The sequence below is a fragment of the Pseudophryne corroboree genome, chromosome 3, assembly GCF_028390025.1.
Source record: "Pseudophryne corroboree isolate aPseCor3 chromosome 3, aPseCor3.hap2, whole genome shotgun sequence".
NCBI classification, from domain to species: domain Eukaryota; kingdom Metazoa; phylum Chordata; class Amphibia; order Anura; family Myobatrachidae; genus Pseudophryne; species Pseudophryne corroboree.
In genome coordinates, this window is record NC_086446.1 from 568,062,718 (window position 1) to 568,077,044 (window position 14,327).

The following is a 14,327-nucleotide window of genomic DNA, read 5'->3' on the forward strand; positions in this document are numbered from 1 at the left end:
CCAGCATCCACTTAGGACGTTAGAGAAAATAAGAATTTACTTACCGATAATTCTATTTCTCATAGTCCGTAGTGGATGCTGGGCGCCCATCCCAAGTGCGGATTGTCTGCAATACTTGTACATAGTTATTGTTACAAAAATCGGGTTATTATTGTTGTGAGCCATCTTTCAGAGGCTCCTCTGTTATCATGCTGTTAACTGGGTTCAGATCACAGGTTATACGGTGTGATTGGTGTGGCTGGTTTGAGTCTTACCCGGGATTCAAAATCCTTCCTTATTGTGTACGCTCGTCCGGGCACAGTATCCTAACTGAGGCTTGGAGGAGGGTCATAGGGGGAGGAGCCAGTGCACACCAGATAGTCCTAAAGCTTTCTTTAGATGTGCCCAGTCTCCTGCGGAGCCGCTATTCCCCATGGTCCTTACGGAGTCCCCAGCATCCACTACGGACTATGAGAAATAGAATTATCGGTAAGTAAATTCTTATTTTTTTTGATTACTATAATAGTTTTTCATAAGGTTAAACAAAAATCCGAAGTACAGTGAGAAAGTTAAGCTTATTGCAAAGACATAGAGACATCAGGTAATGGACTGGGCATTCAAGAAGCAACATACAGTACACAGGACATAGTATATTACATGTGTTGTAAAGAATGGGTGGTCTTCAGGTTGCCGGCAGCCGGGCTCCTGGCGACCACCATACCGGCGCCGGAATCCCGACCACCGGCATACCGACATCTTTTCTCCCTCTTGGGGGTCCACGACCCCTCTGGAGGGAGAATAGATATCGTGGCGTGCGCAGCGAGCCCGCAAGGGGCTCACTTGTGCTCGGCCAGCTGTCAGTATGCCGGCGGTCGGGATTCTGGCGCTGGTATGCTGGTCGCTGGGACCCCGACCGCTGGCAAACCATACTACACCCGTAAAGAAGATGTAGGAGACACTGGCGTATTTGAAATGGGTGCAGTGTGTTCGGTGCACATGAGCCCCCAGGGTCCAGGGGGGCCCAAACTGCACACCCTGCACCTATTATTTGTAATACTCACCCTCCGGAGTCCCGCATCACAGCAGCAGCAGTAGCGCTTCAGGAATCACTTGGAAAATCGTGTGGCGCCATTTTTCTGGTGTTTCGCGCATGCGCAGTAGGAAAATCACTGGGAAAATGGCTGCTACGCCATTTTCCCGGAGATCTGCACATGCGCTGTAGGCTCTGGGACAGCACTAGTGCCTAGAGCTCTACAGTGCTGCAGGCTAGAGAGGAGGGGGCCCAGACGAAGTCTGCACACAAGCCTCCTCCTCTCTAGATCCGCCCCTGGTATAAGGTGAAGGTGCTTGTGAGTGTTTGCATTCTGTTTTAATAATGTAGCATTACAATACCATTAAGGAGAAAAGAGACCAACACTAGAAGTAATAGTGATCCTCATAGGGCCCTTTTGTAAAGAGGACAATAGCAGAATATTGATATTTGATTTTTCTTTCTTATTTCTTACTCCAGGGATCATCATGGGATCCAAGCTGTCTGTAGATGAATCGGTGAAGGTGGTGATTGTAGGAGGAGGCTTTGCTGGCATAGCAGCTGCCAATCTGCTGAAGTCCAATGGAATCCCTTTTGTTCTGGTTGACATGAAAGACGCCTTTCATCATAATGTTGCTGCACTTCGGGCATCTGTAGAGAGCGGTAAGACACGGCTCATGTTATATTTCTTCACGTCAGAACATTAAATAGAGGGATTTTAACATTGCTTCATGTATTGTCACATGAGTAAATTGTGGCCAAGGAATGTCTCACTGACACAGTTATGTCATGCCAGGACTTTTCAAATAAATAGGACTTTGAACTTGATAAAGATAATTTATACAAAAACAAACTGCATCTCTGCAGCACATCTTATGTAGCTCTGTTTGTGAAAGTGCTTGTGTTTTAATAGGAAATTAATGAATTTGCGCACCAGGATCTGGTGCTGAGGCGCATGCAGAGGCCAATATCCAATTAGTCGTAGTAATTTACCACGGCTAATTGAGCTCCCAGAGATGTTCAGTTATCCCCAGTGTCCGCAGTTATCGGGAATGTTGTGGCGAGATTTGGTTCAACTAATGCAGGGGTTAGTGCGTGTGCCAGTGGCCACTGCCAGTGTCATCATTAGTATCTGCACTTGCACCAAGACCAAGCTAGGTGCATGAGATCTGTCAGAAACCGGCTTCCCTTCTCCGTAAGCATGATTCAGAATCGTACAGAGCTTTTGATACTCACCCATGACACTCTCACAAAACTCCCATGACACTCCCATCACATTCCCGATATTGGTAAATCTGGCAGCATCGCATTCCCTATAGAAACCTATAGGGGATGCGGCTGCGGGCGGCAATGAAGGGATCGCAGCATTGCAGGGATGTATAATATTTGAAACTTGTAACTATTTCGGGGATATAGCCGTAAATATTGTTTGATAAATGGGCCCCTATAGCTGCTGGTCCAGCGTCTTCGCGCTGCCATTGTGATGGCCCTCGCTCCATGAAATCCATTAGGAATTAATTGAGCAATCGCCGACTGCAAATAGTCGTAATAGTCGCAGCCTGGCATGCCATGTAGCAAGTCGTTTTGCAGCATGTTGCATCGCAGCAAAGATGAGCATGAAAACATTTGTAGTTATGCATTAAAGACTGCAGAGCCACAAGAGGTGCTGAAACTACTTTTCAGCACAAATGCTTATACCTGAGGATGAGTAGATGGAGAATGTTTAGCTTTCCGTCTGTCAGAGTTGTGCGGAAATATGCATAGCCTTGTGTGTGAGTGTGTAAGATTCTTTCTTCCTTGAACAGGCTTTGCAAGAAAAACCTTTATAAGCTACAGAGAGTCATACCGAGACAGCTTTACACAAGGCAAGGTGGTGGGAATTAACCTGGAGACCCAGAACGTCCTTCTAGAAAGCAATGAGGTAACTGCAATTTGTTTATTGATATAAAGTGATATAGCTCCAGAATATTCCGGCTCTACCTCCCATGCCTACCCTGACTGCATGTCACAGTCTCAGCCCTACAGTCTCAGTAAAGGATAAACTACTATTTGTGCAATCACTGTATGGTAGATTTGTTGAGAATTCAATTCTCTGGGCTTTATATGTGGAAACACAGTTATGCGCCAAGTTTGACACCATTGTTACTGTACACATGAGTTGAACTATAGTTCACATAGCGAGGTTGTGCAGGTAAGTAAAATAATGGCTTATTTCCTTCAGTTCCCCATACAAATATGTGGTGGCTGCGTGTGCTTTAGTGAAAACATAATAAACGTGTAATCTTCCTTGTTTTTCACATATGTATTATATACTGGACTTAGGACCCACGGGGGGCGCCCATCGCAGGTCATGGCTGCCCAGTATGCTATCCGCTGACCCCTCCTGAAACCACACTGAAATTGTGGTTGCACCGCACTTTCAACATGATCACTAAAAATATGGTAGCCTCCTGTCGGCGCAGCCTGGCTGCGACCGCAGCCAGGCTGCGCCATCTTTGTGATTGCAGTGCCTGCGTGTGATGTCACGCAGCCACCCAGATCATGCCCATGCCACAACCCTGTTTGACAGCCACCGCTCCTGTTTCTATGACGCCTCCTCTGCAACACTCTGTCTTCGCTTGGGAAACCGGATCGTTGACGCCCCACCTCCTCCCCCCCGAGCGCCAGGCATGATGCCTGAGTGACAGACAGAGGCATTTGCATTTACTGCAGGGATCATGCACAGGAGGGGCCCTGCGCATGTGCGCGCAGGGTGATCATTAAAATTCCTGTTGAATTAGCCCTTTAAGCGATATATCTGTGTATAAAATAACTGATCTTTATAAATACATGTTTATTCTTTGACCTATAAGTTGTATTTTTACTATTGTACACAGGAGCTACATTTTTCCCACCTCATCATTGCAACAGGGAGTTATGGTCCTTTCCCCGGAAAAGTCAACAAAATAGTTACGAAGGATGCCGCTGTACAGTTATATGAAGATCTGGTACAGCAGGTAATTTGCGCTGTGAAGTGATCATCGAACATAACTCAAACCTACTGTGCCACTTTCACAGCTCTGCTATTTGTAAATAATAATTTACTCTTCTGTAATAGCCTGATTATTAATAGCATTTATTTATAACACAACACTAGGAGTCTGCTGCGCCATACAAGGGGTACAGATAACAACATCAGAATTATAGAGCATAGGTACTTTTCCACAGATTATATAAGCGAAGTACAAAGTCAAAGTACAAACGATTACACAAAACCATACAGTATGTGAGTAACAGGGGCATCCAAAACAACATTATATACAGATGTGTCCTTATACATCATTGCTGCAGACTCGCCATACAGCCCCTCTCGGTGTGCCAGGTCCCGTGAGACTCAGCTAGTGTTGGGCTAGGAGACTGTGCTGATTAATCTGATATGCAACACTTGTATATCTGTGCGCGACTGAGTCTGTATCTGAAGTGCCATGATGCATGGCTGCAGCTTATATCCTTGCAAGTTCCATTGTGCTTCGAATACAGACTCGGTCGCACACAGATATACAAGTGTCATATATCAAATTAATCAGCTGAGTCTCCTGGCGCAACCTAGTTGCATGGCATTGCGAATAAGATGTATTTTCGGCAAAAACAAAAAACACCTGACGCTAGCAGAGTTGCACGGAACCTGTTTGTTCACTCTTTCCAGGCATCTTGCGCTGCATGGCGTATTGAGGCTAGAGGAATGATGACGACATATCTGTACATAACAAATACAAATAGGCAGAATAAAAATGAATGGATCCCATTTTCGCCAAATTGCCTCTTAGCCAGAAGAATTGCGCACATGCATGACCAATGATCACGGTAAGCCACTTACCAGATTCTCTCTCTGGTGTAATTATTAAGCACTCAGATCCACAGACACATACAGCAGACTTGGTAGGAAAGTCTGCTGGCAATAGGCATGTGCAGCAGCTACATTCCGCCCCCTTTGGGCCCGATTCAGTATACATCGCATCAGCGATGCAATTGCATACTGACTATTCTGTGCACAGTGCGCACACGCAGGACCCACATAGTGAGCGTGCACACACAGTGACATGCGATCACATCTCACTTATGCGAACGTCTCTGCCTGATTGACAGGCAAAGGCTTTCACGGGGCGGCAATGCGGGGGCTTCAAGTCAGCATGTTGTAAAAAACGGTGGCGGGTTCGGGGTGGCTTCCTGACGTCACATGCGACCGATGCGACCTGAAAAATGGCTGCCCTGAGCCTGCCTTCACAGCCTGGCTGCAGAGGCAGGGGGGTTTCCACATATCAGCGATGCGATCGCAATTGCATTGAGATTGCATCGCTGCCGGGTATTTGCATGCTGGGTGGCCTTTCCCTGTGCTTGGTGGCCCCCAGCATGCAATCGCAGCTAGTTATAGTTTTGCTAAATTAGCAAAACTACAATTGAAGCTTAATAAGGTCCTGTATACTGCATGCAGTGGCCGCTAGCCACTGCATGCTGTAGGGTTGGGGGGGTTTCCGGGCAACTGTACTATTTGTCTATGGTCTGTCTGGGCCCTTTCAGTGAGTGTATGGTTCAGGTACAAAAGCCAAGAGAGAGGAAAGTGTTCTTAGGTTAATTGGGGGTCATTCAGACCAAGCTGCTGTTGCGGTGCGAAGTGCAGTTTGCGCACAGCAACTGTGTGGACTCACACAGCGTGCGTTTTCGGGGTGGCGATGTGGCATTGGGGGGGTGAATGGGGGCGGGGCGGGACTATTTCCAGGGTGGCTGCGTGACATCACATGCAGCCGCTCCGATAAAAAAACATGCCTGCTTACCACCTGACACCGCAGCCAGGCTGCACTGCCAGGGGGTCAACCCTTAGATCCAATGCGTTTGCAATTAGATTGAAAACGCATCAAGAGGTGGCCTTACACATTCTGGGTGGCCTTGCCCTGTGCTGGATGGCCCCCAGCATGTGCAGAGATGAACGCAGATCTGGCTGCGTATGCAGCCATCTGCGTTCATCTCTGAATAACCCCATTGTGCTGCGCTAACAATAGACTCCTGACAGGTTCTAGGTAGTGCTGTTGACAGAAGGTACACAACCCAACAACTGTCCTGAGAAATGCCACGGGCCTCCAGATAGGTGGTGACAGCCTGAGCCAATATCGCTGCTGGGTGATTTTACCTCTGGTAGTCGGAGTAGAAATAAGCCTTTCTGATTGCTATATCCTAAGTTTTCTAATGCTGGAAGTGTGCAGAAATCAGAGAGAGAGTCAGGAGTAGAGGCCTTAAGTGTGAATTCCGGTTGGTGCATAATAATATTATCTAAATGGGTAGAATATACAGATATGAAGACTTTCTGGAATTGAAAATCTCAAAGAAAATGTCTGCCTTACCTGTATCTTTTCTCACATGTAGTACTCAGACGGGAGCATTCTACTCAAACCACTTCCATTAAGTTAATGATAATTGTCTATTCCTGCAAACTACAGGTTCTCAAACTCGGTCCTCTGTACCCCAACTAGGTCACGTTTTCCAGGTCACCTAGCAGGTGCACAGGTGTATTCATTACTCACTGACATGTTTGATAAGATCCACAGGTGAAGCTAATTATTTCACTCGCGATTCTGAGAGACCTGGGAACATGCACTGTTTGCAGTCCTGAGCAACCGAGTTTGAGAACCTGTGCTGTAACTGCAGAAACTGGAAGAGCGTTCAAAGTGTGCAGTCATGTTCTGACTGTAATCGAAACCTCTGTAGCATTGAAGTAAAAAAATCCCCAGTTACAATCTATCCAATCGCTGACCCTCCCACATTTCTGTACACCGCACTCCTTGTAATATCTGCATATCAAAACTATTGGGACAGAGGTATAACATGAAATGGGAAAAACAAAAATTAGCTTATTGTATAAAACCTATAAACTTGTTTTTGGGGTTAAACATGTTATAAAAGGAACCTATATCTGCCTATGGGCCTGATTCAGATGCAGCTGCGATCCCATACGCAGTGTTTGTGTGAAAATATGCAAATGTTGTTGCCACAGAGATTTGTATTGAGACGCCCACTGGCAGCACTTGTGCATGACGATGCAACCATCAGACGCACTTCATCAATCCTATGGTTGTGCAGCATGGCTGTCGGAAGTAAGACGCCAGAGCCATTTTAATGTGTATGGGATTGCAGGCGTAAACTGTGATGCCCCCAAAACAGTTGGGGAAGGGGGGAAGGGGGAGGGTCACAGGGACCATGTTACCGCCTACAAATTCTCCCTGACTGTCTATCACTTTGCGAATAAATCCTCACTGCAACTGCCTCAAGACTATTGCAGCACAGGTGCTGTGTGGCTTAGACGCATGCGCAGTAGCAAACATTTGCTCCACTGCGTGCAACATGGACATTGCGTCCATCTCTGAATCAGGCCCCATTAGTGACAATACATAGTTCATACTTGCCTACCTGACCCTCTCCATGAGGGCGAAAATGCTCTGTTCCTGGACTTTCCTGGTAATGTATGATTGCCATCACCTGTGGTGAGCTAGTTAATTGATAAGAAAGGTGTTTCACCACAGGTGATGGCAATCACACATTACCAGGAAAGTCCAGGAACAGAGCATTTTCTCCCTCATGGAGAGGGTCAGGTAGGCAAGTATGACATAGTTATGTTAATATAAAAGAAGAAGAAAACCCTTTTTTAATTGATAATAGAGATCAGAACTAGACTCAAAGGGGAAAGTGAAATATGCCGAAATGGGCACCAGTTATGCGCATTATGGAAACTATAAACAGGAATTATTTTCACGTTATCATTCCTTTATGTGTCCTGTAAAGCATCCCGATGCTATTTTTTTTTATTTATTTTTTTAGTATGAGAGCAGACACAATTATTAGAACAGTGCCACCCAGTGGCCAAATTACTTGTGTTCGCCTTTAACCATTTTCTTGGGTAAGCTCTAAGTGACAGGTTCTCAAACTCTGTCCTCAGGACCCCACACAGTGCATGTTTTGCAGGTCTCCTCACAGAATCACAAGTGAAATAATTAACTCCACCTGCGGACCTTTTAAAATGTGTCAGTGAGTAATTAATACACCTGTGCACCTGCTGGGTTACCTGCAAAACATGCACTGTGTGGGGTCCTGAGGACCAAGTTTGAGAACCTATGCTCTAAGTCAGGGGTGGGGAACCTTTTTTCTAGCGAGGGCCATTTGGATATTTATAAAATCCTTCGGGGGCCATACAAAAATTATCAATTTTAAAAAATTACCCTGCCCCCCAGTAGGTCTGCCCCTTAGAGGTACTGTGGGCGCGCGCCCAAAAAAATGGGTATGGCCAGTTAAAATGGGACGTGATACACATATGCCCCCAATAGTGCAGTGCCAGATCCACAATTGCCCCCACAGTGCCAGGTATACAAATGCCCCTCACAGTGCCAAGTATACAAATGTCCCTCACCGTGCCAGGTATACATATGCCCCCCACCGTGCCAGGTATACATATGCCCCTCACCGTGCCAGGTATACAGATGCCCCTCACTGTGCCAGGTATACAGATGCCCCCACAGTGCCAGCTATACAGATGCGTCCACAGTGCCAGCTACACAGATACCCCCACAGTGCCAGCTATACAGATGCCCCCACAGTGCCTGGTATACAGATGCCCCCACAGTGCCAGCTATACAGATGTCCCCACAGTGCCAGCTATACAGATGTCCCCACAGTGCCAGGTACGCAGATGCCCCCACAGTGCCAGGTACGCAGATGCCCCCACAGTGCCAGCTATACAGATGCCCCCACAGTGCCAGGTATACAGATGCCCCCACAGTGCCAGCTATACAGATGCCCCCACAGTGCCAGCTATACAGATGCCCCCACAGTGCCAGCTACACAGATGCCCCCACAGTGCCAGCTACAGATGCCCGCACAGTGCCAGCTACACAGATGCCCCCACAGTGCCAGCTACACAGATGCCCCCACAGTGCCAGCTACACAGATGCCCCCACAGTGCCAGCTATACAGATGCCCCCACAGTGCCAGCTATACAGATGCCCCCACAGTGCCAGCTATACAGATGCCCCCACAGTGCCAGCTATACAGATGTTCCCACAGTGCCAGCTATACAGATGCCCCCACAGTGCCAGGTATACAGATGCCCCCCACTGTGCTGCTTACCGCTGCTTGCTGACAGGGAGGAGAGCGCGGCTATGTCGGGTGGCGGCGTGTAGGACTTCAAACCAACCGCCGGTGCGAGAGCCAATCAGAGCTCGCGGGACGGCAGCCGCGGCTCCTGATTGGCTGCCGGTCCGCGAGCTCTGATTGGCTCACGAAGCGGCGGCTAGTTTGAAGTCCTACACGCCGCCGCCGTCATCCAACATCGCCGCGCTCTTCTCCCTGTCCTGACAGCTGAGACACGCTGCCGTCGGACTGAGCGGCGGCGTGTCTCACTGACAGAAGCGGGTGGGCCGGAGCAAACGGCCTCGCGGGCCTTATACGGCCCGCGGGCCGGAGGTTCCTCACCCCTGCTCTAAGTCATAGGCATACTTGCCTACCTGACCCTCTCCATGATGGAGAAAATGCTCTGTTCCTGGACTTTCCTGATAATGTATGATTGCCATTACCTGTGGTGAGCTAGTTAATTGGCAAGAAAGGTGTTTCACCACAGGTGATGGCAGTCATACATTACCAGGAAAGTCCAGGAACAGAGCATTTTCTCCCTCATGGAGAGGGTCAGGTAGGCAAGTATGGTCATAGGTCTGCAAACTAGGTCCTCATTACCCCACACAGTGCATGTTTTGCAGGTAACCCAGCAGGTGCACAGGTGTATTAATTACTCACAGACAGATTTTAAAAGGTCCACAGGTGGAGCTAATTATTTCACTTGCGATTCTGTGAGACCTGCAAAACATGCACCGTGTTTGAGGACCGAGTTTGCAGACCTATGCTCTAAGGGGGTCATTCCGAGTTGTTCGCTCGGTAAATTTCTTCGCATCGCAGCGATTTTCCGCTTAGTGCGCATGCGTAATGTCCGCACTGCGACTGCGCCATGTAAATTTGCTATGCAGTTAGGAATTTTACTCATGGTTTTTTCTTCGTTCTGGTGATCGTAGTGTGATTGACAGGAAGTGGGTGTTTCTGGGCGGAAACTGGCCGTTTTATGGGAGTGTGTGAAAAAACGCTACCGTTTCTGGGAAAAACGCGGGAGTGGCTGGAGAAACGGAGGAGTGTCTGGGCCAACGCTGGGTGTGTTTGTGACGTCAAACCAGGAACGACAAGCACTGAACTGATCGCAGATGCCGAGTAAGTCTGGAGCTACTCAGAAACTGCACAGAGATGTATTTTCGCAATAATGCGAATCTTTCGTTCGCCATTTTAAGAAGCTAAGATTCACTCCCAGTAGGCGGCGGATTAGCGTGTGCAATGCTGCTAAAAGCAGCTTGCGAGCGAACAACTCGGAATGACCCCCTAAGTCAAGACTCAAACACAGGCAGGTAAAATAGTAACTATATCATAAAGAAACACTTTTTAATTCAAAGCAAGTATGACATAAGACCATCCTTATATTAGAGAATTGGGCTACAGAGAAGTTCACTTTAAACCTTTATATGTAACGTGGAATGTTCTTTTATGATCATATCGGTTTCGGTTTGAGTTCCTGTTTGATATCTGTGTAGTAATGTTAAATAGTGGGGAAATCTGTATTGATCTACAGGTGTTAATGCGTTGCCACGGTAACGGTCTAAGGAGAGCCGTAGTCGGGTAGGGGCTGAGGTATAATAATGATAAGATTAGACTTTATTATAAAGGGTATGGATGTATTTTATCATGTAATATTCCCTTGCTGTGATTTTTATGCCTTTTATATGTAAATGTTTTTATGTGTGCAAAATGGCTCCTCATTCTAACATTTATTAATGATACCTGATTACGCTGTAGATACAACTTAAAGATAAATGCAGAAACTTAAAGGCAAACTGTACTTGTTTTAGTAGTTATATGATAACATTATTGATTGATTTATTTGCAGCACCAAGGGCTGAGTGTATAGTAACACTGGGCTTGATTCAGGAGGGGGACATACAAAGGGGCCTGATTTTGGAGAGGGGGGCACAAAGGGAACTGATTAGGGGCAGGGGCACAAAAGGGCCTGATTCAGTGGTCACAAAGGAATTAGCTTCTGCCTATTTGTTCACAGTGCAACCGTGAATTTATGCTAATGCCGCAGCTGATTGATTTTGTACAGAGATGCTCCACTCTATTGCACATCTGTTGCATCATCAAATGTCTGAGCAGCTGGTGCCACTGCAACACGCCAGTGTCTGAGTAGCTGCCTCATCACCTCCCAGGAACACCCACCGACATTGCATCTCTCTCTATGTCCAAATTGGCACTGCATCTGCTGATGGTAACCATTGGGACACATGCATGTTGTAGTTGGTTCTGGTATGAATGGCCGACCATGTTAAGGTCGACAGTCATTAGGTCGACCACTGTTGGGCGACATTGACATGGTCGACATGGGGGGAAATAGTCGACACATGAAAAATTGTTGACGCGGGACATGTCGACACTTGAAAAGGTTGACATGGATTTTTGGACTGTTTTTGGTGTCATTGTTTCCGTAACATGACCAGGAACCCCAGTTAGTGTACCGCGTCCCCTTGCATGGCTCGCTGCACTCGGCACAGGTTACTACTTCCAACCATAGTCCACGTGGATGGTAAAGTATGAAAAAGTTAAATATCATTTTTGTTTTAAAAAAGCAATGTCGACCTTTTCATATGTCAACCTGTTCTGTGTCGACCATTTCTCTTTCATCCATCTGGGGGACGCTGCGCACTTACTAATGGGTTAGAGTGTGTGGGATTGGGAGTTTGGCACAGAACCTATAAAAAAACTAACTCCTCCCCCCTCTAACCCCTCCCATCTCCTTCCTGCTCAGCAGATTACCTCAGTTTTAGTTTTGTGCCTGAGGAGTACAGGCACAGATTCCTTCAGTGTAGATTTTAGTTAGGTTTCTGTTGTTTATTTTGATTTTACTTATGTGTGCTTAGTCCCTGTTTACAGGAGACACGTATACTAGGAGTGGGGTTAGTTAGTTATGTGTCTCCCACTCCCCAGAGCCTCTAAGAAGCCACCATACTCTTAGTCACTGGGGCTTACTTGATGCAGGATGGATTTCCTAGGAGGCACTGTACTGGTAAGACAGCCACAACCTGCCTGGGCAGCGTTGGGCTGTTATTGCATATATGGTATTTATAATAATTGTATTTATTATTGTGCAGCGCTGGTGTATGCGGACCCCCCTCCCTGTTCAGAGCGGACGGAGCGGTTCAGTCCCGCTTCCGCCGCTCATTTCATGGAAGCCGCGTCTTGTCAGACAGCAGCGGTAGTCATTTCAATGATTTTACGGAGCTCAGTTGCGGGGGTGGGGAGGCTGTACCGCGGCGGTACGCAGGAGGATGTTGTGTTCGCGCCCCTTTCTCCCGCCCAACAGCGTCTTACCGCCGCCGTCCTCACTCTGTGGGGGCAGGACTCAGCTATAGGCGCCATCTTCTATCTCTGCAAGAGACCATCCGTCAGGTCAGCGGGGGATACTGCGCTGCACATAACACAGCGTCTCACCCTGTTAGTACAGGCGGAGAGCAGCAAAAACAGCAAGTATAACACAGCCCTTTCATATGCTCTGGAGCTCGTTTATTCTAAGGGATTCTTTAGTGCTCTTTAGTGATCCTTTAGTACATATATTTCGATAATCTCACTGTAATAGAGTTATTTTTACCTCACCCTGTTTATTACACAGGCGGGGATTTTTTCTTAACTAGTGTTGTGCTATTCTAAATTGACAACAGTTGTTTACATCATGTTATAAAAGGAGCGTTATAGCTCAGTCTGTAGAGCTGGACCACAGCACAGAGTTATGAGACATTATTGTGTGCTATGATTGTGGCATTGTATATTCCATGGTTGTAAACAGCAAATCTCCTAAAGGAACGACAAGTTCAGTAGTTTACTACACAGGAGCTCCAATAGCTTTGTGGGCTAATGCTGTGTATTAGTAAGATAGACTAAACACAGGTTTGATTCCCATATACATTAAATTGCACAATGTGGCTCCAGACTTCCTAAAGGTAGCACGGACACAGGTACCCCATGCTCCAGGACACCAGTTGCAGAGCAGCCGGGAGGTTCCAGGGATCAGTTTATGGGGTATATGCAATTGCGGTCGAATTCGCGGCAATTATCGCCGTTTTTTAATTCGACCAAATTCGCCAGGTGAATCCCGGCAGGTGCCTGCCGGGATTCACCATATTCAATGAAAAACGGATTCGCCAGAATCGCGGGCGAAAATCGGCCGATTTGGCGGATTTTGCCGCGATTTTAAAAAACGGGAAAAACCCGGAAAAAAAATGGCGTGGGGTCCCCCCTCCAAAGCATAACCAGCCTCGGGCTCTTTGAGCTGGTCCTGGTTCTAAAAATGCAGGGGGAAAATTGGCCAGGGATCCCCCGTATTTTTAAAACCAGCACCGGGCTCTGCGCCTGATGCTGGTGCCAAAAATACGGGGGACAAAAAGAGTAGGGGTCCCCCGTATTTTTAACACCAGCATCGGGCTCCACTAGCTGGACAGATAATGCCACAGCCGGGGGTCACTTTTATGCCGTGCCCTGCGGCCGTGGCATCAAATATCCAACTAGTCACCCCTGGCCGGGGTACCCTGGGGGAGTGGGGACCCCTTCAATCAAGGGGACCCCCCCCCCCCAGCCACCCAAGGGCCAGGGGTGAAGCCCGAGGCTGTCCCCCCCCATCCAATGGGCTGCGGATGGGGGGGCTGATAGCCTTTGTGATAATAAAAAGATATTGTTTTTTCCATTAGTACTACAAGTCCCAGCAAGCCTCCCCCGCAAGCTGGTACTTGGAGAACCACAAGTACCAGCATGCGGGAGAAAAACGGGCCCGCTGGTACCTGTAGTACTACTGGAAAAAAAATACCCAAATAAAAACAGGACACAGACACCGTGACTTGTACAACTTTATTACATACTGCCGACACACACATACTTACCTATGTTGACACGCCGACTGCCACGGTCGCCGACGATCCGAGGGTACCTGTGAAAAAATTATACTCACCTTCCAGCGTCCAGAGGTACATCCACGTCCAGAGGTAAATCCACGTTCTTGGCAAAAAAACAAACCGAACACCGATCCATACCGGACTAGAAAGGGGTCCAATGTTTTCACATAAGACCCCTTTCTCCCGAATGCCGGGACATCACGTGACTCCTGTCACTGACGTCCCTTCAGCCAATCAGGAAGCGCTACTTCCGTGGCGCTCACCTGATT

The 14,327-nt window shown here is 47.5% G+C and overlaps 1 protein-coding gene across 3 annotated transcripts in view; it reads left to right on the top strand.

The window, feature by feature from the left end:
• The window catches only part of AIFM2 (apoptosis inducing factor mitochondria associated 2), an 86,058-nt gene that overhangs the window by 21,124 nt on the left and 50,607 nt on the right, over positions 1-14,327 (top strand). For all 3 annotated transcript variants that reach the window (XM_063961317.1, XM_063961316.1, XM_063961318.1), the window contains exons 2-4: positions 1,490-1,672; positions 2,815-2,930; positions 3,886-4,005. In XM_063961317.1, the coding sequence (XP_063817387.1) occupies positions 1,498-1,672; positions 2,815-2,930; positions 3,886-4,005 (411 nt within the window). In that variant the 5' untranslated portion in view covers positions 1,490-1,497. The remainder of the gene's footprint in view (positions 1-1,489; positions 1,673-2,814; positions 2,931-3,885; positions 4,006-14,327) is intronic.